At 42.6% G+C, this 23123-nt stretch overlaps 1 protein-coding gene across 1 annotated transcript in view; it reads left to right on the top strand.

Moving 5' to 3' along the window:
* The window catches only part of CABLES1 (Cdk5 and Abl enzyme substrate 1), a 70067-nt gene that overhangs the window by 22969 nt on the left and 23975 nt on the right, over positions 1 to 23123 (top strand). The window contains exons 3-5 of the mRNA XM_039730079.1: positions 11479 to 11550; positions 13796 to 13888; positions 20501 to 20578. Of these exons, the coding sequence (XP_039586013.1) occupies positions 11479 to 11550; positions 13796 to 13888; positions 20501 to 20578 (243 nt within the window). The remainder of the gene's footprint in view (positions 1 to 11478; positions 11551 to 13795; positions 13889 to 20500; positions 20579 to 23123) is intronic.

Here is a 23123-nt window from a genome sequence, read left to right as displayed (position 1 = left end):
TGTTGAGTGCTGCTTTTTACCCTTCTGAATGTTTTTTTTTTATGAAGCTATTGACAAGGGGAGGTCCTTCATCAAATGTGGGATTATGGAAGCCATCCCTGCCTCTCCTGAGCCTCAGAAGAAGAGGAGGGATATGCACTATCAAACTGCCCTGTCCTGGGACTTAAGAGTAATTTTTAGACTTTTTGTCCCCACCTCCTGAGTGTATAGATGTCTGAAGTAATGTACAGGTTATATAAACTCATCATAGCTTAATTGCTTTGTTGTTTGTTTGTGACAGGGAGAGCTGGGTAACTCAGATCCTCCAGATTTCCTGTAAGGCCAGGATGTGACCCCGTTCCCAATTAATCATCTCTACCAGGAGATGGGTTTGCAACCACAGTTAATTGTTGGTTATTTTGCTTTAATGATTGCTTCATCTATTTATTTGCTTATATGCTCTATAGACAAGATCAAACTGTGGGCTCAATACACATTTGAAGTGGATCACTGTGAACTTTGGGGTTGGTCAGCCAACCTCTACCCTTCCTCTTTGCATAGCATGAATGCAACAAATCTTTTGGGTGTGCTGGTGAGACACTGAACAAGTCACTGAATCATCACTGAAGTTGTTTGGTACAGCTATCAGTGGTGCTTTAAGGAGACTGCCTGTTCTTGCATCTGCCAGAGCTGCTGCCTCTGATCCTTCTGGCACAACATGAGGAAACCAAGACAGGGAAATACAGAAAAAGTGAAATTTGTGTCTTGTGCTGCATTCTAATATCAGTCCCCTAAACTGTTGTTGGCCAGCTTTGTCACTGTGAGATGCTATCTTATCATTCTAATAATATAAAGTATCAGTAGACTCAGTCTAACAGAGTGCTCTGACAATTTTCCTCACTGTTGATGTGTTAATGAATCTGCTTTTTGAATAAAATAGAATAAAATATTGCAGTTGGAAGGGGCCTGCAAGGATCATCTAGTCCACTGCCTGACCAAAAGTTAAAGCATGTTGTTAAGGGCATTGTCTAAATTTCTTGACCTTTTTTTGTGGCTTTTTGCACCTCAAAAACTGATTGAAAACTGATATCTCATTGCTGAGTATTTCCTAGCCAGCCAACTTCCTGGCACCCACAAAAATTCAGCTCTCCAATAATTACATAATTTACTAAGCAGGTCAGATTACATTTTGTAACCCAGCACTGTGACAGTATGTGGGAAATATAAAAAAATAAAAGGCCATAAATTTGGGAACCTTTCTGTCTGCATATGCAGCTGTTTGTGGGGTGGCAGAGCAGCATGTGCTCTCTGAATGAGTGGGGATGGTGCCCTGCAAAGAGGCTGTTTTCAGCAGAGAGCTGGGGAGGTGCTTTCTAGCCTCTGGCCTCTGCCCGTTGCCATGTGTGCTCTTGGGGGCGTATTGATCCTGGGAAAGGCACTTCCCCAGCCTGCAGATGGAGGCTCCATTTGCCAAGTCAATGAAATGTTCATTAGGGTGACTGCTGGGTGCTCTCTGTTGTGAAAACAGGTGGGGAGGCTTCTTGGCCGCTTCTCTAAATATTGGACACGACTGTACCCACCATACCTTCAAAGAGAGCAATGACACAACTCCACAACCAAATGTTAGCAGTCTTGTGAGAATTCCTGCAATACTTCCTTACTGAAAGTAGGACAAAGCCTACAAGGGTTCCTTGTGGAGATCCAATCTCTTAAATGTCACCTTTTAAACCATGATTAGTCTTTGTGCACCTGTGATGGGCGGAATCATGGTGTTCAGTCTGTAGCTGGTCTTTCACCTTGCAGAACTGAATGTTCACAGTGGAGTAAACTGGATTTTGAAAACATTTACATTTTTATTAGAGTTCTGTAACAGGAGAGAGTAATTTCAGACTGGGAATGAGCCAATTGTTGTAAGCCATGCTGAGCAAAGGACCTCAAAAGAGAGAGGAAATGATCTAACCCTCTGTTACCAGCAGAAACCCAGTGGCCAAGTAAAGGAAGATGCTGTGTCCAGTCATGCTGGCAGGGATGGGGGAAATAGGAGGGTGTTTGATTTTCCCAGAGTGAAAAATGTAGAGTGGCTCCAAGATCTGTCCCTAGTGAGACAAGCAGGGAAGGACCGAGCTCTCCCCCTGCAAGACTCAGGTCCACAAGCTCATTGGTACATTGAAGCAGTTCTCCTGGACAGTAAGGGTCTGCCTTTACCCTAATAATGGACCTTGTGGTACTGTTTTTGGAACATGTCTCCTCTATTGCAAATATGTTTCTTAGTAAAGCATAAGCAAATGCAATATTTTAAGTAAATACATATTTTTGTACTCAAAGGCCTTTGGCATTGAAACTGACTGCGTATGAACTAGCAAGCAACAAGGCATTAATTCCTGTAGATGTAATAATATTTAAAGTGATGGCACTGGACTGTCTCACCTTATCACAGATATCAAAAAGTTAAGATATCTAAGCTGTCCAATATGACAGCTAATCTATGAAATATATGCATAGGCTTGGTCTTCAGCAATGAATGGCCAGGGAAAGCAGGGCACATTGGCTCTTGGGTGTGTAATGAGGTGCTGGGAAAAGTGCCTGATCCCAAGGGTATGTGTAGCATGTGTAGCCAGAACTAAATGCAAAGTGCACTCCAGTGAATGCTCAGATCTCCATCACCTGTGCCAGCGTTCGTATCTCATGCCCAAAATGCCTCATGCTAATGAGCTTTCTCCTGTTTGTTTGTTCTTTGTGCCCTGCTCACACAGGGGCTCTTTCTCTATCAATCGTGAACTCTATTCAGACCATTCACAGTGTCTAGGATATATTTTTTTTAGCAGTGCAATTAATTGTATGTTCAGATCTCTTCTGAGTCTAAGAATACTAAGATGTGGGATTGTGGAATATGTTCTCCAGTGCAATTAATTGTATGTTCAGATCTCTTCTGAGTCTAAGAATATTAAGATGTGAGATTGTGGAATATGTTCTAGTTAGCACAGGTGCGTCTGGAATCAAGACAGGGATATGAGGTTGGGCTGTAGATAACCTAAAAAACATTTCAAATGAAAGAGGAAAAGGCTGGAGTTTTAATTGCATGGTTATGAATGCAGGCTAGAATTAAAGTCTTCTTTTCAGATGACTCAGTAGTGCATGTCTGTGTTTCCATGTTTTCTGGTATCTACTGCATTTAGCCTTGACTTGCAAGCGAGTTTGTTAGTTCATTACAGTACTTTGGATGTTATGGAATACAACATTTTGTGATTTGATACTTTAGAGACTTGCACACACTCTGGCAGTGTGTGGTTTTCTCAAATACTTGGTTTGAAAGTTGATGCATCATTTCCCTGTGATGTGATGTTTAAGGGGAAATATTTATTTTGAACAGAACTAAATATTCATTGTTCTGCAATGCACAGAGTTTTGTCAGGGACAGATGATACATGAAGAATCTGTTAGATTCATGTTAATCCAACGAAGGCTATTAAGGTGTGGGTTTTGCTGCCACAAAAGGACATGAAGACGGACAGTTTGTATGTTCTTTACACTGCTATTGTATCTGCTTTGGCAAGCATCCTTGTTTTCATAAGGTCAGATGATTAATCTTGTTGTTTGCTTCTTCCCTAGTTTTGAGTGTCTCTAATTAAGCTGATGCCCATCGATGTCTTACCATGATAATGTATGTTAGGTTATGAAGTAATGGTTGTTCTGAAAAATATAGCTATGGCAGTCTTGGGGCATACTCAGAATAAATCACAGCACAGGAGCCTTCTGAAAGCTATCACATAGCTGCAGAGTCAGTAAAGTGAAGACAGTGAATCTGTAAATCACTGGATAAAGGTAACAGGATGTAGATTTTTGGCGCTTCAGCATCTGTGAGAGCTCTGCTGTGTGTAAATGAATCTTACTGAATTGTGGCTGTAGCTCCTCATTATGGCTTGGACAGAGCCAACAGTATGAGGACCGGGTGCAGAGGCAGCTGCCTGCAGAGGGAAGATAGCATCATTGAATCATGGAATTATTTAGATTGACCTTTAAGTTCATTGTGTCCAACCATTAACAAGCACTGCCAAATCCACCACTAAACCATGATGGTAGGTTTCAAACAAAATACATCTTTGGAGAATTGGAAATCCTACTGGGGAAGGTGAACACTAAATGTTCCCTAGAGTTAGCAACATCTTCTGTTCTCCCTAGACTGAATGCTGGGAGTTTTTTCCCCTTCACTAGAGATTTCTTGAAATCATGTTTTCTAGAAAGACTGATAGTGTGTCAAATTGAATTGTGCATGATACAAAAAAACCCCAAAATTCCAAAAATCCTGTTATCCCATACCTTCTGTTTTTCTGCACAGTTGCATGTGCACATTCACACTGTTAGAAATGCTTTGTCACTGAACTGCTTCCTACTCAGCACTTGTAGTGAAAGTTCCTTATCCCTTTGGAGTGCTGGTAATCTTGATTTTATATTTGATTTAACTAGACACAGATGATCCCTCTAGGGCATTGGGACAGGGCTGTGCTAGAATTTTGTGTGCTAATTGAAGGATCATGTGTCTAAAGCTGCATAATAATACGTGAACAGAGCATTGTGTTGCATTGTGAAAGGTCACTGGGATACTTCAGTATTATCGTGCTTATTTTCTTCATTGTTTCTTAACTTCTTTCCTCATTCTTACTTTATTCTTATTTACATCCTACCTTTGGGATTTCAGTGTGTTTTTTGTGTTGAGATGTTTGTTATGTGCAGATCGGTCAGGAGGCAGCAGTTCAAGTACTGTGTATTTCAGAGCTTCTGCCATGGATATTGTGGGAGGATGAGGCTTGGAGAAGCAGTTGGATGACAATATAGGTGAAATGCTGAGTGCAGGAGGTTTAGGAGGAGTGTGTAGCATGGAGCCATGTTCATGCTGTGGCTCTCTGTCGTCTCTTTGTTTCTGTCTATCTTCCTGCTTATGCCTGAAAGGATGATGGAGACTCTGGAGACATTTGGCATGGCATTATTCTCCTAGTTATCACTAGATTTGAAGGTCTGTCTCCTTGCAGTTCATATCCCAAGAAAGCAGGTTGTTGAGTCCTGCTAGCTCTGGATCTCTGCTTCAAAGACTTTCTTCCAGCACACTGCAGAAAGCTGTGGTCTTAGCATGTGTTGGCATCCTGCCTGCCCACAGGTGACAGCTAAATGGAGGGCTCTCAGTATGTTCTCTGTGTGTTTGGGTTAGGCTGCTGAATTAACAAAATAACCAGTTTTCCAGCATGTGCCAGATGCTTTTAACTCCCATTGTGGGCAGCCTTGACAATACACTGCACAATGTGGAAGTCCTAAATGGAGTTTGATGTTCTTTGCAGATAATGGCTCTGCTGTGTAATTATGATAGCACACAATTAAAAATGGCTTTATATCTCTTTGGGTAGCTCCTGGAAATTCTATTTCCCTTAATAATTTTCAATAGTCTCAGGGTTTGTTTTTCCTGTGTTTGTCTTCCTGTGATATTGGCAAAAGATAGGAAGAAAATGAGCTGGGACATAGGAATCCCAGTAAAAACTTCAGAGGGAGGGTGAGAGGTGACTCATTAGCGGGTCTTTCATCTGGGTTCATGCTGGGGCATGGAGTCAAGGGTCAGGAAGTGAATGGGGATTCGTTCACAGCTGATGTCTTGTATAATATTTCAGAAGAGTGAATTAATTGTCACAGCTTAGCCCAAGAGTTTGGGCAGAGGCGTTCAGCCAGCAGGCTGAGGAGGAGTTGGAGAGAAGTGGCATTTAAGTTCCCCTGGAGTGACAAAGGAGCTGGAGCTGCTGGGGACAGGGCATGGCCTGTGTCTGGCAGCTCTGCTCATACCTACTGCTCTGGCCCCAGAGTGAGGAGAGGGCCAGCAGCTGCACTTCATACCCAAATCCAAAGGAGTTAGGGAAGAGAATAGCAAATGATGACTTACTCAAAACTCAGATTAGCCTGCAAGGTGTGTTTGTAGCCATAATATTGTAATATAAAATATACACATATATGTATATATTTTAAAATTTACTTTTAGTGGGTTTTCTTTTTTCATTCTACTACATGGAAGCCTAATCTTAATCTCACTGAATATTCTCCTTGTTTTCCTTTTACTGTTCAAACCATTTTGGTGCTGGAAGGAACAATATGAAGTCCAAGTGAAAAAAACCAGCCCTAGTGTTGCTGTTCCCATAGAGGATCAAGGTGATGCTCTGCCTGGATTGACCTGTAGGAACTGCAAGTCCAGAGTATGTTTTGATAGCTCCTCAGGGAGTGTTTGCAAAGGACAGGTTGGCTTTTGAGCAAGAGCTCTGAGTCTGGAGCTGGCACCTTTCAGATGGATGCAGAGGGAGACCCTTCACTTAATGCCTCTAGGCAGATCCTGCAGTGTCCTTACAGGTATCCTGATCTCATTCCCAATCACTGTAAATTGTATGGTTACTTTCTTTCCACTCCCCTTCTGCACCTATCCAGGGTAGTGTTTCTGTGTGTAGGGTACATCTTTTGTGATGAAGGCGCAGTGGGAATAAAGAACCCAACATTTTCAAATTGTTGAGCAGTCCTGTGCTTTTCTGATGCTTCCAAGGCACATTAGTATAAACACAGCTGTGAAGAGAAGGTAATAGCCCAGAGGTTTCTGTCCCATGATTTTGCCTGAAGGGAGGAGATAACCCAGTGGATGTGGGAACTGCCAACAGTCTTTAGCTCTGGAAATGTCTTTGTCCTCCCAAGTTCTCCCATCAGAGTTAGTGCAGCCAGCAGGTGTTCAGATGGTTGGCACTTGTGTGTGTCCCTTGTCACTGCACCTCTGAAGGGATGCAGTTGTTCCAGACAAAGTGAAGAAGCTTATTCTGAAGGGGTGTTTTTTGTTCTGGGAGCCAGCAGCACCCACATTGCTGGCTTCAGCCGTTCCAGGTTTGTGATTTTAACAGAAGCAGGGGGGAAATTACATCCCAAACTTTCACAGAAATTAGTTGTATTTGAAATGCAGTTTTTTCTTCCTCATTTTGTAGCTGTGCTAGAAAGTCATTACACATGGATTTATTTTTCCTTATCTCTTGGGGGATCGTTGGCTTCCTTCCTTCCTTCCTTCCTCCTTCCTGGATGAATTTATCCAGTGTTCTGATTGCAGCTCCTTCTTTTTTTTATCACCTCCTGTCTATGTGGCTTAAGATTTTGTATGTTTAACATAACTGAGCTGAGTATTTTGCAGCAGCTGAGAGCAAAGATAATATTCCACTGATTGATGTCGTGGTTACAGTAAATATATTTGCAGTCTACTTGCTTTGGCTATTTGCAGTTTTGGCTACAGACCTGCCTTATTTTATTTTTCCTTGTATTTAGTTTGGGTGGGTTTTTTTGCCCTTGTATTTTATTTCATTTTTGCAACTGAACCATGTATTAATCTGACTTTGGAGAGGGGAAACGAAGACAACATTTTAGCTTTTAAGAAATTTCCACAGAGATTCAGACAGCTGGTCAAAGATAAATCCAGTATGCAAGCAGGGTCATGAGTATCTTAGAAAACAGCCATTTAAAATACCATGGCATCAAATGTCTCTCTCAAATGTTTTTTTCTTTGGTCTGCACTTGGAATTTGATTGCAGGGTATTGGTTGTTTCTGGGCACATGCACAGGCAACCAACAGCAAGGAAACAGACAAAAAGTATTTTAGGTAGGTGGTGAAGGGAAAGTGATACTATATGGTTTTTAAACAAAACAAGTCTGTAAGTTGTATGAGACTGTGACCATTGTCCTGCAAGGGCTGATGATTAGAATGAGGAGGTCATCATCTTTCCAGCACTGAGCTGCCTTTTTCTGTAGGGAGTGAGGGTGAGTTTGGTATACCTAGAATGTGGTGATTAAACTAGGAGGAAGTTTTTAAGGCTTTCTGTGGCCTAGAAGAAATTAACATTTTTGTTGAAACATCTTTAATTTGGTTATTAAGGTCAATTGTATGTTTTGTGTTAGTTTGACATTTAGTCTACAAAAGTTTTAAAGCATTTTATATTGAAATTGCATCTGCTTAGAGACTTACCCCAAAGCCTGAATCCTGTGTGAGTCACAGAGTGCTGTTTTGTTTTGTTCTGCATATATTCTTCCTCCACAGTAGAGCGATTTCCCCATAATTATTATTGAAATAGGGCATTTTAAAACACAAAATAGGTATCAACACAGCTTTACATCAGAATGATGGTGATGTGTGATATGAAACAGTTTGGGTTATTTCAGTGCAAGTGTCTACATATACTAGCTGCTATAGCATGATAATCAATTGTTGAAAAATAACCCTTTTAGGAGTTGTATAGACAAACCCTGGCTGCTTGCCTGAAGAGAGAAAGATGATTAATTTAAATACTAAACACCAGTTGAGATGATTAATTCTTAATGAAGTCAGTGGAAAACTGATTTTTCTTGTATTCCCTGGAAGATCCTTTCAAAAGCCTTCCGTTTCCAGAATCGTTTTTTGTCCCGTGTTTATGGCACAGGATGTGACTTTGTTCACAGCAGGTAGGTTCATTAGTTGGCATTTCTAATATAGTATCCAGCTGTGGAAAGCTTATAAAATACTGGTATTTAGGTCATCTTAATTAGGCCTTGAAATAAAGATTTAAGATAAAGTGGAATAATTGTACATCCTTCATTGCAGCTGAGCTTCTTCAGTGAAAAGAGGATGTGATTCCTGGACAGTATGAACTGATTTCAACAGAGTTGCTCCAAATCCACCTCTCTGGTGCTCCTTTGACAGTGCTGGGAGTTGAAGTGATTAAAACTAATAATTCTGGGAAGAGCTGAAAGATGTGGCAGTTTTCAGCTGGGTTGGGGGCTGGGCTGGATATCTTCGCTCTCACTGCTGCCTTTATGTGCCAGTACCTTTATGTGTGTTTTCTTCCGTTCTTCCTGGATGGGTTTATCCAAAGTTATGCTTGTATCATGCCCTAGTTGAGAGGGAGTTCAGGCATCAGTGCTCCTCTCCCCAGTTTGGGTGAACAAAGAGTTCCCCCAACTCCTTTGTGCCAACTCGCCATGTAAGGTACCCAAAACTCTGCAAAAGCAGTACTGGTGAGAATTGGTGTGAGGTTTCATGCCGAGAGGGGTGGCAGTGATTCCCATCCAGCCTATGCTGCATTTTGAGGTTAGCAGGCAAAAATGAGGAGGCAGCATCCCTGGTGCTGGGTTTAAAAAGTTGAGAGCAGTGAGGGGAGGCAGAGGACCCCAGCAGGCAGCTGGGTGACCAGCTGGTGAAATGCAGTTGTGTGTGCTCCTGCCACCCACTGCATCTGCCCTAACAACAGATGCAAATGTAGGATCTTCAAACCTGTGTCCGACAAACTATGGGCAATGAAGTTGAGGATGGTGAATAACTTTGGGCAGGGAGACTCTTGGAAAAAGGCTGCAGTGGCAGCTGGAATATGCACCTGGTGCTGTACAGGCACCTGGCATCTACAGGAGCTGCAGCATGACTAATTTGATACATTTAGTATGAAGAAGGGGGCAAGGTTGTACCATTGTTTATTTCCCTTTGACTAACAACATGCCAAGTATGTTTTTGGTAACACCACGCCACAAGATGGGAGCATGCCATTATTTGTGTTATTAAGCTAATGATGTATAAAGAAGTATTAAAAAGCCAGCAGCTATCATCTGCCACGTCATCTACCAATGGTGGTGGTAGTTGAAACTTCCAGCTTTTGCTTATGGATCAGTGAAACTGAAAAAGCAGGAGGAGCTCCTCCTTCTGATGTGAATTTCTCCCAATAAGAGCATTCCTATGTCCCCTCTGATTATGGATGGAGCTGTGGGAGCACCCATGGGTGCAGGAGAAAGGTGTTTGGTCTCTTCTTCCTTGTCTATGCCAGCACATTCTGAAATGCAGACTCTTTTTTTTAGCATTTTGAAGGTGTATCTTATCTTGCACCAGATCTTCTAAAATCCTAGTTTAGCCAAAGCCTGAGGGGATTTAGGTTTGCATATTTTTCCTAAGAGGATTATGCTTCACACTTAGTTGATCTATAAATTGTTTGAGGTGTTTTCTATGATTTTCTAAGGACAGAAGGAGCTGCATGCACATTCAAATTGTCTTGAAATGCATTGTCTGTGGGTTAGTGATGGAAATTTGGTGTTTGAATTAATAACAAATGGAATCACTGAACCTTGGGGTTATTTTGAACTGAAAAACATTTTGGTAATCAGATTTGCAGCACGGCTGCAGGAACAGTTGTAGCAGCACAACTGGAGGGGCAAGGAAATTGCAGGAAGGATTAGAAACTGCTTACACTACCAACGGAGAAAACAATTGATTGTAAAAATACAGCCCAGAAATAAATTAATGAGCACCTTTCAAGCATATAGGAGTGCTCATGACATTCTGGAAACTCTGCTTGCAGATCAAGGAAGTAAGGCAGCTCAGTGGGAACTGGGCAAGAAATAGCGATACAAGAAATAGGGATAGTCTTTGAAAACTTTTGTCATTCATACTCATGAAGTCACTGGCGAGGTGCTCTGTGCCTGAGCCATGGCCCTGGGGATCGATGGGTGCTGGCATAGCTCCTGCCAGCCGGGTGCTGGGGCACAGTGCCACGGCTCTGCTGGCTGTTGCAGCTGTTTTGACGCCCATCGACGACGGAGTAGCTCCAATGATTGCCAGCTTAATTTCTCTTTGTGTGCCTGCGGGTGGGCTGTGTCTTACACATTCATTTATGGTATTTACAGTGGTTTTGTGGAGGGTTGGGTGCAGTTCTTGTTTTGTGCTGCTGTCAGGGTGTTTGGAGGTTGTGCAGCAGCAATGGCTGCTAGAACAAAGCCTGTACTGGGGCATCTTCCCTGCCTGCTGGAACAGCCAGAAAAGCTGTAATGCTAAGATTTCCATAATTATTTCTTTGAAGGTGGAGGAAGGATATGGCTCAGACATAGGAAAATGGTTTAAAACAGAGCTTATCTTCAGCTGTGTTGCTCATGGGGATGGTCAGCGCTTCTGTTCAAACTGCTGCTTTATAACCAGTGTTGCTGGCACATCATCTTTCATCTCACTTGAGACACTCCTCACAGGAGTGATGAGATGAACATCATGGAGAAACAAGTGGCACTTACTTAGTAGAAAGTGCAAGGGGCAAAGAGAAGTGCCCCTGTGGCAGTGTGAAGGACAGGCAGTCTCTGTGGATCTATGTCTGCATTATTTTGTCAGAGCTCTCTACTTGTAGCATTGCCAGCTGTACTGCAGCATATGTGGGACTGTGTTAGATGAGTGTTAAACCCTTGAAGGAAGGGGAGCACAAATTGAGGAGGAGCTGTTGCAAAGCTGAAACTTCTGCTTTGCTGTAGCAGCTTGCATGGAGTAAGTTTGCTTCTGGGTGGAATCAAACAGATTAAGATAAGCAGAACGGAACAAAATTTATTAATATCCCAAGGTGTGGCTTGGCTAGTGGAGGGCGGTTTGTGATCTTTACTCAGTAATAGCTCTGAGGACTTCCTTGTGCCCTCTAATCAGCAGTGATGTTTTGTGTTCTGCTTTCTCTGCAGACGTCGGCTGATCTCCCAGCGATCCTCTCTGGAGACTCTGGAGGACATCGAGGAAAATGCCCCACTGCGGAGGTCATTTTATTTACTCTCTCTCTGGCTTCTTGTCTGTAAAGCACGTGCATGGGCAGTCTCCCTCCTCATGTTGAAAAGTAGCTGGGTCTTCACATTAAGATATTCTTCATAGTGAGTAAAAGTGTCGAAACTTCACATGCCCTGTAAGGTGGTGGCTGATATGAATTGCCCATTCCCTGGCTTTAGGTCATTAAACAAAAAGGCAGTATTTAGATGAAATGTCAGGAATTAAAATGCCAGATTTGATTAATAGAAAAGTTTTGTTGTCACCAATATGAATGACTAGCCCCGAGTCAGTAATACTCTAACATCTGTGGTACATTTAAAAAGTATGTACAGATGGTTTAATACAGTAAGTTTTTGAAGGCTGGTATTTTTAATGAATTTTTACTGTCTATTCTCTCAGCGCATGCAAACTTATTTTGGTTACCAGCATTGCTGTCTGTGTGTTGGCTGGTAGGTTTGTGACTGCTACCCCACTAATAAAACTGCTCCCATCCTTGTTGTATTGGCTGCTTAAGTGTGGTTTGATTTGTGCATTTGGGAGACCACAGCTTCCTCCTCTGGGGACCACAGTAATTAGTCGCTAGGCAATCCTCTGGGGTGATGGAAAATGGAGCAACTGCTTAACAGTTCAGAAGCTGGCTGGTCAGTAATCTGACCAGTGCATGGAATGCTTCCAGCTCAGCTGTTCGGCAAGACAGCAGCCTAAGTTTGACTGCCTCTTTATCTTAGGACCTGTAATTCAGCTGGTTTATATTGGTGTTGAGCTTACAGCCTTGTTTATCCACATGCAGATTGGCTGTCTCTCCTTTACCTCGAAGCAAAGAATAGCAGAGGCTGTACCAATTGGCCTATTACCAAAGCTTGATTATTTTTACTAAGCTCACTGTTGCATGCTTACCAGCATGTTATGAAGTGTTCCCATAAGTGATTCAAACATGTATAATTGGTAAAAGATATAAACAAAGTATGGTTTGCCAAGCAGTATTTTTGCTTGCTAATTTGCAGAATTGGTGGTAGAATGTCTCTCTTGGTGCCATTTTCCTGTGAAGAAGCTAACAAGGCTAATTGCAATCAGAGGGTGAGGGAATCTCAAGGCCTTTACTAGCCGGAGGGAGGCAGAAATGGTGAAGTGATGGGGTACCCCTCTTGGGGTGTGCCTGTGCAGCACGATGGTGTTTGGGTACAGTGGTAGGGACTGGCACATCGGTGTGTGGTTTCAGTCCAAGATAATGACCTCATGGGCTTGAGGAGCTGCTGAACTCTGCCTGTGCAAGGAGAGGATGGAAAAGATAGCTTAGGGAAGCTCACCCATGCACGGGCAGAGGATGCTGGTCCTGTAGGTGCCACGGAGGATGCAGCAGCCACGGTCCAGCCCTGGCTGTGCTGAGAGCACAGGACTCATCTCCAGTGCCTGCGAGCTCTGCCTCGCCCTGCAACAAAACAGCCCTGAGATGAAACAGAGAACGCTTTCACATGCGCTGTGGTTTCAGCTGATTAGAAAGAGCAAGGGTGGAAGGCAGGGGGAGGATATTGCTGTTTGTCTCATCTCTCCTCCCTCTGGCTATTTCTTTCTGTAACTGCAATTTATAAAGCGCATTCAGATGTAAAATAGATTTAAGGCTTAATGTTTTGAAGAATGATTATTTTTTTTCCTGGGGTAGTTTATTTTATTTTATTTTCAGTTGTTTTTTTATACTGTCAGGAATGTGAAAAGTAATATTTAGAGTTAAAATCAAATAGGAATTATCTTTGCAAATAGGAGACTTTAAATCTTTCTAAAATTAAAACAAGAAAGAACTTCCCTCAAGGGCTCCTTTATCAATAGCTGAGGAGCATACAAAAGCGTGGGTGTTGGTGCGAGTGGGGAAAATTGCATATTTACTAGGTTTTGGTTTGGTTTAATTTTTTTTTCTTCTGAAAGCTTGGGCTAAGCTGTCATGGCAGATTACAGGAAGTTTTACTTTGCTGAGATTTTTTTATGATTTTTTTCTTTTGGCATGAAGGGAGGGGTATGGTGCCTTTTCTCATTATTATTTTAAATATTTTTTTTTCTTTGAGCTGTCGCGTTTCCAGACTTATTGTCTTTATTGTTCTTGCTGATTCCTAACACAGGGTGACTTGAATCATTTGTCTCGTCTTTCCTTCCTGCTTTTGTGTAGACTTCTTGGCGGTACAGCAGGGAACTGAGAACTTTTTTTTCCTTCTCCCTCCCCTCCCTTGCAACTGATTTATTTTTCAGATGTCGGACACTCTCAGGATCACCCAGACCAAAGAACTTTAAGAAGGTTCATTTTATCAAGAACATGCGGCAACACGACACCCGGAACGGCAGGTACTGTGCATGCAGAGGCTGCTTCTGCAGAGGCAACCCATGGGATGTGAGGGAAAGGGGCAGGATCAGCAGGATCAGCATCCCCCTGCAACAGCACAGCCATTGCCACTCACCACCTAATGGTCTTGCAAATAATCTCTGAGGGTGCAGGCTGCAGTGCATGCTCCGTCCCCCAGGGAAGTATGTGTCAATGGAAGTGCTAGCCCACAGATTTCAAGACCTCCTTAATACAAATATCCTGCAAAAAAGGAAAATCTGTGATGGTGTTGGGTCAAACTAGGCATAATCTGGTTGCGTTTCTTCAAGGATGTTGCCAGGTTCTAAGTGTGAGAGGGTCACACAGCTGAACCTGCCTGGACCAAGTTTAGCAATGGTTCAAGGATACTACCAGCATCTCTTAGTGGATATGGCATGCTGCTAAATGCACAGCCAGGGATCGTTGTGGCAAGATGAGGCATGGGATCCTGGTTTCCATGGCAGATGTAGGCAGAGTGGCTTCCAGGGGATGTGTGAGAGGTGCACCTGTGTCTGCAGCACGCCCTGAACTGGGATGTGCCCAGGTTACAGCCATAGGCACTGGTGGGACCTGTACAGCAGCCACTGCCTGAGACCTGGCTTACTGCAAAGGCCTATTCCCATCAGCTGAAGGTGTATCCATCAGCAAAATGGTTGAATAGGTTGAATAGGTTGCATGTAGGCTAAACTATCCCAGTGAGAGTTGACCCTTGCACTTGCCTGTTCTCATAAAACCGAGGACCGTGGCTGAGAACCATGTATGCTCTGTTGGACTGATTTGTGCCTGTAGCCTTTGCCATCAGACATGGAACCGTGTCAGTAGAAATTCTAACACTGCATTGAACCACATTTATGAATTGAATTCTGATAGGTGTTACACTGTTATTCTCACACATACAATTGAATGCAGTGAAAGGTAGTAATCAACATGAATGTTGTGCAAGGTGGCCCTGAGAGATTTTAGAAACAGCTTTTACATCCAGCTTTAGTATCAAACAGACACATGCAGAACTATTGAACTATTGACTATTGTCTGACTAGCTGCTGATTATTGTCTTTATAAGAAATACATGTGGAATCAAACACTGAAAAGCAGCCCTTTAATTTTAGTCCATTTTGAGCATAAGTAGATATATGCTCTGAGAATTACTCACAGAAAAATATACTTACATGGTATTATGGAAATTCCACAGAGAACAATTTCTGAGATGTGTATATAAAATCTATGCATAAACTTGATAGAAATCATACCTGCAAAAGAATGAATAAATATTTGATTTGTAAACTCCTTTCTTGATGTTTTGCAAAGAAGTATTTGTAGCATATATGCAATATTTTACCTTAATTCAAAGATCAGTCATTGTCTGACAATATAACTGAATACTTTTCTTGCTAAGAAAGCTGTGAGAAAGCTTCTGTTATTCAACTGGCTTCTTATCTTTATCCGCAGACACAGTTTTCCAGAATATTTCCACAATCATAATAAAGATCTCTTTATCTAGAATACAAATACAATAAGAATGAGAGACATAATTTTGGCAATAGTTTTCATCCTATAGTCGTAGAGCCACAGTGATGCTAACTAAAAATAAAATGCAGAGTTAAAACACTTTGTGTCACCCCTATGTCTAGCAGTAAGTAATTTGAGTGCAGACTGTTTTTCCCAGGGATGTGGATGTAGTCACTGGAGTTAATAGGCATTCTGGATTAAAAGGACCTCTAGAAATACAGGTGGCTGTGCTTTGTATATTCATCCGAAAATCAACAGTGGTTTTGAGTACGTTAGGACCTTTGAAGCTGGTGCCCTTTCCAGCTGCCTGTGACACAGAGGAGCACAGGTGTTGTAATGGATAGCAAACACTCCTGGGGCTCCTTTCCATGCCTGAGCCACCTTGTCCCAGGTGGCTCATGCATGGTTATGCAGGCTAAAGATGCTGAGCTGGGCTGGAGTCAGGCCCTGAGCTCCCTCTGAAAACCTGACCCTTCTGTCACAGCATGTCAGTCTTTCACTTAAGATGAGGAGCCCACCTTTGAAAACATCTACACGGAATATATTTTTGGGTGGTGAATTTGGTGACTGGGCTTTAAGATAGCCAGTACTTTCAGAAGGTGTTTCACTGGCTTGTGACTGTGTCACAGCAAAGAAAACTGCAGTGTGAATGATAGCTCAGGGCTCCTCTCTCAAGTAGCTGCTCTTGTTTGTGTCTCTCAACCTGTAAGGTGATGTGTCTTTGTCCTGTGGCACTGAGAGCTCTTCCCCTCTCAGCCTCAGGCGTGACATGTGTTGAATAAAGATGCTCTGGGTCCAGCCTTTGGCAGTCCTGCAGCAAGACAGGACCTGCTGTGGTTAAAATAAGAGTTCAGCTATTTAGCACAGAGAAAAAGCTCATATAGAAAAATACACAGACTGGAGCTTAATCAGTGAGTCCTTGTAAAGTTTCCTGTTGATAGTTCTGATCACTAGTTAAACTGGTTTCCTTGTATTTCTAAGTTGTGGCTTATTAAAGGAGTTGGAAAATTAGGGTTCCTAGACTATGCTAGCAAAGCAGTCTTGTAAAACAGCAGAAAATACATTTTCCCATTTAAAGACAAGTAAACCCTGACATATATACTAGCACAGTTAGGCACCAGCGTATGGTTTTACCCACTTTTCTGTGGGTTTTACCCACATCAGGTTTATTGGTGATATCCTCCATAAACACTGAAGCAGAGGATTAGCAAAAAAGAGCCACTGAAATGGCAACCTGAGCCAGCTGAACAAACAGTTACTGGTGAGAATGGGACAAGAAGGACTCTAGAGTTATCATATATAGCAGGTATAAAAAGCAGTAAAATGGCGTTCGTCTCCCACCCCCATGCCATTGCTTTCTCAATTTTTTTTTGTTAGCAAACACATCTGAGTGAAGCCAAACACCATCATAAAATATCTTTTGCTGCTCTCTTAATTGCACACACATGCAGACTAAGAGGTTAATGATTGGCAGCACCCTCACATTTCATAGTAACTCTCAGCCACCTTCTAATTGCCCTTGAACTTCTGAGACTCCAAAATGAGGGCTGCTACCCTGACAGCATCCATGGTTTGTGTACTACCTTTGTGTGCAGGGCAACAGAGCCCTGGCAGTCAAAAATCATCAATCAGGAATTGAGACTGAAAAGAGGAGAAAAGAGGCTGCAATATTCCACATGTGGATGGTATATATGATGTATATCGCATTGCCTGATGGCAGCCTTTTGGTGCAACACAATCAAACCTAGACAGATGCTGGGGAAAGCAGACATTATTCTTCAAGTCTATAAAATTACTGATTCTGTTGAGAGCTTCGTGCTCATTAAGGTTTTTTGCAGTATACACTTCATAAAGAAATTGGAAGATTAGCTTTTCTAGCCTTTTGCACATTGTCAGAATTCTCTTGCAAAATAATGGTTGCTCTGAACTATAATAATTAGTACAACTTTTCAGTGAAATGTGAGAATTAAAGAATGAAAACCTTTTTGTGAAGTGATTTTAAACATGTCTAGGTGGCACAATTGGAATCAAGGGATGTAAGCACTCTCACACAGCTTCTGAGATAACTGCTTCAGAGGTGTGCAGGATCTTAGATGCCCTTTGTTGAAGAGTTGAAATCCAGGAAAATACTTTTCTCCCATAAGCAATAATTTGATTTTCTTGAGCATCAATGGACTTCCACCTCAACTTCTTCTCCAAAGCTTACTTTGTGGCAAGTTTCTGGACTTTCTGCCCCAGAAAACCATTGTAGGCCTTCAGAAATTTTTTTGCTTCCATGCATGTCATGAGACCTGTACATAAAATGCCATTTTATCGCTCCATGATGAGTATCTGGCCGCTGCTTTCCCCACTTCCTTTCCAGTCCAGCTCCTAAAGCTGTTTTGCATCACTCTCCCTTGGCAGCTTTGCCGGTGAGGTTTTGTGGCATCCTAGCAGTGGAGGCCATGGGCTCCTCTCATGCTCTGCCTGGGAAATCTTTGTGTAAAGAGGATCTGCTGATTTATGGAAAGAGAGGCAATACTTGGGTCCCAAGGGAAAGAAATCTGAAAAAAATAGAGGCTGGGCTGGTGCTTTTTATTTCCTTTCTTGTCTGATTCCTTCTGATACACACAGTTCTATGGTAACTTCCTACTGTTGTCTTTGCTTGTGGACGTGGAAGCACCAGTTTGTTTTTCTTTTAAGTATTAACTAAAGAGTTGAGCGGTATTTTTAGGGAGGTGTAGGGCGTTGGTGGAAGAGCTGTATTTCCAGAAGCAGCCAGAGGGAGGGGGATAATATGCTTAGTGGGTACTGTGGTTTTCCGAATTCAAAGATGCTTTCTGATGTCAGCCTCGAAACCTGTGCCAAGTTTCATACATCAGCAAACAAGGCTTCCAGTGAACAAGCAAGCTGTTGTGAGTAGCAACCATTCAGCAGTAAGCAGTGGCAAGCACAAAATTAATCATATGCCAGGGTTTTTTTGCTTGTGCATTGCTGTTCTCAAATGGGAAAAATCATTCTTCCCTGCTCTGTAACTCACTGCCGCACCGTGAGACCATCTTGAAGGATCTGAGATTTCCCTTAGGTAAGGAGTGTTACAGCATTCAGAAAACAATGAAATTGTACTTCATCTGCTGCAGGAGAACTTCCTAAAGCTGTATATGTGTTTATTATTAGAAACCCTTCTTCATTAAAGGGTAAATCCCTCTTTGCCTTCAAACGGGATTTTAAGGAAGAAAATAGGATTGCTATATCGGAGTAATCCAGGAGAAGGAAAATCAATCATTCTGCATTTTTCCAAGGATTACATGCAGCAGCTCTCTTGGGGAGCTAAACCTTTTCCAAGAACGATGACTAAGCTGGTCCCTTAAGGAAACAGTGTTCTAATAACAGGGTAACTGGTATGAGATTCATAGGTGCGTGTGCTGGTTTTCAGACAGCAAAGAGCAAAAGAGCTTGCTAGGGTTTGTTGTCCAGCTTTGACCAGTGCAGGACAAGGGATGAAAAATTCGGGTTAAATCCTCATGTACAGATCTGTGAGACACAATGTCAGAAAAATCAGTGTTGGAGAGCAGAGCAATGAAGTGCAATAGCCCTGACAGCCAACGTAGTGGTAGGTCCTAGCATTTTCACCACAAGTGGAGATTTTTAGAAAGGTAAAATAGCAGAAAATTTCTAACACTAATCGGGTCAGAAAACATCACAAATTGCTGTCACTGTGTCTTAGAGGAACTCAACATGGTTCAGCCTGTTAGTCAGCTTTAGAGGGAGGAAGGGTCAGTTGTACAATGGTACAATTCTCGGTGTCCTGAAGGTAATAAGGAAAAAGGGTCTATTTGTAAGCAATTACTTATTGGCATTTTATATCTTACTTCTTGACCAAGCTTCTCTTGGCTTCTTGCAAGTCTGCATCTCCCAAAACTTTAATAATGTGGCTACTGGCATCCCACTCTGTTTTATGAGAAGAGGGTCTTGACTTCAAGGTGATTTTGATGTTGCTTAATATGTCAGAGCCTGATGGCTGAAGGCAGCAGTGTGCTGTGTGACAGACAGGTTGCTCCAAGCTATTTGCTTTAAAGGAGATGAACTCTATCTGAGCTGAAACCAGGACAGTATCACACAGTGACTTTGCAGATGTTGCAGAGATTTGCAGACTGCTTAGAAATGCAAGGCATTTGCTCTAAGACTGTCCTGGATTCTGAGATAAGCTTTCTGCAGGCAGATGATGTATGATTTCGTGTAGCCAAATCTTGGCTAACTGCCTATGAGGAGCAAAGGCAAAGCCATGCTTAGAGGAGGAGGGATTCAGCCATTGACTGGGACAGATGGGAGCTCTGGGGTCAATTGTGCCCGAGTGTCAATACAACATCATAACCAGGAGGGCTAATGTGGTTATTGAGCACAGACTGGCAGAGTGTCATGGCTAGACACTGATCTTAAAGGTAAGACTGGAAGATGTGCAACTTCTGAGGTCAGGGATAATGCCTGGAGACCAGGAAAAGTGATGGGGCAAAACTGGAGAAGATTCAAAAGAGGAAGCTTGGAAACAGTGAAAGGATCTGAAAAGTCAGTGTAATAGCAAACCTAGCCTGATTGATGGATGAAGCCCATTTCAGGAACAAGAAGCTGACAATCAAGGGAATCCTTTGGTTTAATAGAGAAAGGTCACAACCAGCAGCCAGAGTGTGTATCAGTGGTATTTGTTGGTGTGTATCACCTGGGTTGCTGCTGGGTTTGTCTGTTGAGTTTCAGCCAGTGTAGTGGGTTGACAGAAGGGTCCCTTGCCTCTGTGGGTAGACTTCTTTCACTAGGAAAGCATCTGTCCTGCATTCCAAGTCACATAGTCAGGATAGTCTTCCTAGAAAGCTTGTAGAGGGAATGGGGCTCTACTACTCATTCACTGCTCATTTGCTGTGGCACAGGCTTCAGCATTTCTGTAAAGACTCCGTAGCACAATATTTGTGAGGTGAAAAGAGGATGGAGAAATCATCCATTATGGAAGTTTTACGATTGCAAATTCCTCAATGGTAACATCTATTGCTTTGCTTATTGTGGTGGGATTTTTAAATTTTAGTCTTTGATTTCTTTTATTTTCTTTTATATTTTAGAATAGTCCTTATCAGCAGCAGAAGATCCTTCTGTAGCATATTTTCAGTGCTGCCATATCGAGACTGTACCCAAGTCGGGTATGTATATTCATACGTGTACTGCATAGTCTTTCTGGGCCTGCATGTAGACCTGATAACAGAACACAGCATGATGGAGCCTAATGCTTTTACATGTCTGCTCTGAGAAGAGATAAATGCTCTTAGGTGTATTTGCTTTGTGGACCATTACCAGGTTAAAACTACAGCTCTCAGTCCCCACTTTATTTATATGTGTTGTGATGTCTTTGATTATTAAGCTGGAGAAAACTACCCCCATGAAATCAATGTTCTTGAAAAAATGCACTTTTTATTGTTTCTTCTGGTTTCACTCATCTTTGACAAAACAAATGCTCTAGACAGCATGACTTAATTGTATTAGCCATCTTAGCTGTCTCTTTCTCCTAGGCAAATGTAGTTCTACTGTATGCAGATTTCCAGACCTATAAAGAAATGCTTGGATTTAAACAGAATACTTTTTTATTTATTACTTTAGTAACTGGTCAGATCATTCAGTCAGTGAAAGCATTATTTTGGCCATAATTTTATACAGGTTCATAGCTGTCCATGCAGCTGCCTCGCATCCCCTGATGTGCTGAGACACTGTAACTGATAGAAAAGTTCCTTTGGAATGAAGTAGCTCTCCAGAGACTGAGAAAGCTTTTAGCTCTTCCACTGAAACCACAGAAGTGGAAGAAACTGGATTTGGCTGGAGGACGTGGCCTGGCAGGCTCTGGTGGCAGCTGGGTGCAGTGCAAGGCTGGGATCGGCAGTGCTGGTGGCAGCAGCCCTGTGACCCTGGCACAGGGGGGAGTAGCATGGCCACCATGCTCGCTTGCCAGAGACCTGAGAAGTCCTTGTGGTTGACTCAGTGACTGCAGAGCACAAAATGCGTGGGAAATAAGGCAGTTGATACACTGAGGGGGGTTTGAAAGATCCACAAATCATCTACAGTAAAATCTTTCCACTGTATAAAAGACAAATTTGGCTCATACTTTCCAGCCATCTATTTAGTTGTGGAGAGTGATTTGTCACAATCTCCTTGTGCACCAGTAATTCAAAACAAAGGGAGATTATTTTTAATGCACAAAGGAAAGGAAGCACCTTTGTCAGAAGGTTGACTCTGTCTGCTCACTCTTACAGTAAATTTTTTCCCTTAATTAAACTGTGATGACACATCAGGCAAATTCTTGACAGACTGGCAGACTTGTTCTTTGTTCTTGAGTACACTGTCATTCTTTTATGGTCATCATCCTGTGGAAATTGCCTCTTTATTGAAAATTGAAAACATTTTGAAATTCTGATGACTGGTTATACCTTCTAAATTACAGCAGTAACGAGCCCAGCTGCAAAACTAAATATTATTTCAGCATGTCATGTCTTGTACTGTGCTTGCACAGCAAGAAGAGGATGGGATGAGAAGGTAGCAAGTGCCAGTACACAACAATCCAACCCTATTCCTTTGGCTAAAAAGCCAAGATTTAAAAAAATGCCCTCTGTCTTTCTTCCAGAGCATCACAGGAAGAGAGAAACAATTCAGTGGCACCTCCTTCCAGGAACAGCTGGTGCAAAGAACAGATGAGGCAGTATAGCATAAACTGTAGCCACTCTGTTCAGGCTGCACAGTGCTTGCTTACTTGCACATTTTGGATGTGAAGTAGGAGGGGGGAGAGACACTGGATACTTTTATGAGGTACTGTAATGACAGCATCCTTTAGCTTTGCTTTCTCTGAATCCCTGGATTGCTGATGTCTGTCCCCAGGTAAGATGTCCCAGCTGGTTTGTGTTCTGCAAATATCACTGAACATTTAATGAAAAGAAGCAGGTCCTTGCAGGGAGCCATGGACACATCTGAAATTTGAACTGAAGAGAGCCCTGGCAGGAGTGGGAGAGCAGGATGGATGAGCAGGCAGGAGGAAGTGTTGCATGTGAGAGGAGCACATAGTGGAGCTGCTGCTGCCTCTCCAGCTCTGCTCCAGCTCACAGGCACTGTGGCCAGTGAGGAAATCTCCAGGCACAGCTGTTTTGTGGAGGCTGTCAGCCCATGCTGTACTGGAGGCAGTGCAGAAGAGCTGTGCTCTAGCAGTGCTGGTAGATACAGTCTGCAGGAACAGATCCATTATAAAAACATGGTAAAAGGCACTTTCTGAAGTCACAACTCTATGTACCTGTCCTGTGTGGATGGGGCAGCATCACCCCTCACCAGTGAGGTGCAAGAAGTGTACTCTAGACTGCGGTCTTCAATTGCCTGCCCTGCATGCAGAGGTCAAACTATAACAGCAAGAACTCTCCCCCCCCAAAAATCTCTAAAGTGTGATTTTTAAGTGGTTGTACCCATACAAATGGAAGTATGGGGAGAGAGCCATAGATGTACATGAGGGGATGAAGTTTGAGGTGCCCCTGGAATAAGTTTCCTAAATGCTTACTTTTCTTCCTCTACCTAGACCAGCAGAGCAAGATGTAGCCAGGTGAAGGCAATGTAAGGAAAGCTTCACTGCAAGTCAGGAGCTGAAGGAGGTGCTGAGCATATCTTGGCTGCTGGCATTCCTTGCCTTACAGTACCTCTTGATGTTACAGCCCAAAGTCA

Source organism: Passer montanus, unplaced genomic scaffold (genome assembly GCF_014805655.1).
Source record: "Passer montanus isolate IOZ18808 unplaced genomic scaffold, ASM1480565v1 scaffold70, whole genome shotgun sequence".
Taxonomy (NCBI): Eukaryota; Metazoa; Chordata; class Aves; order Passeriformes; family Passeridae; genus Passer; species Passer montanus.
The sequence above is the reverse complement of the archived record's forward strand: the minus strand, read 5'-3'. Positions and strand labels throughout refer to the sequence as shown.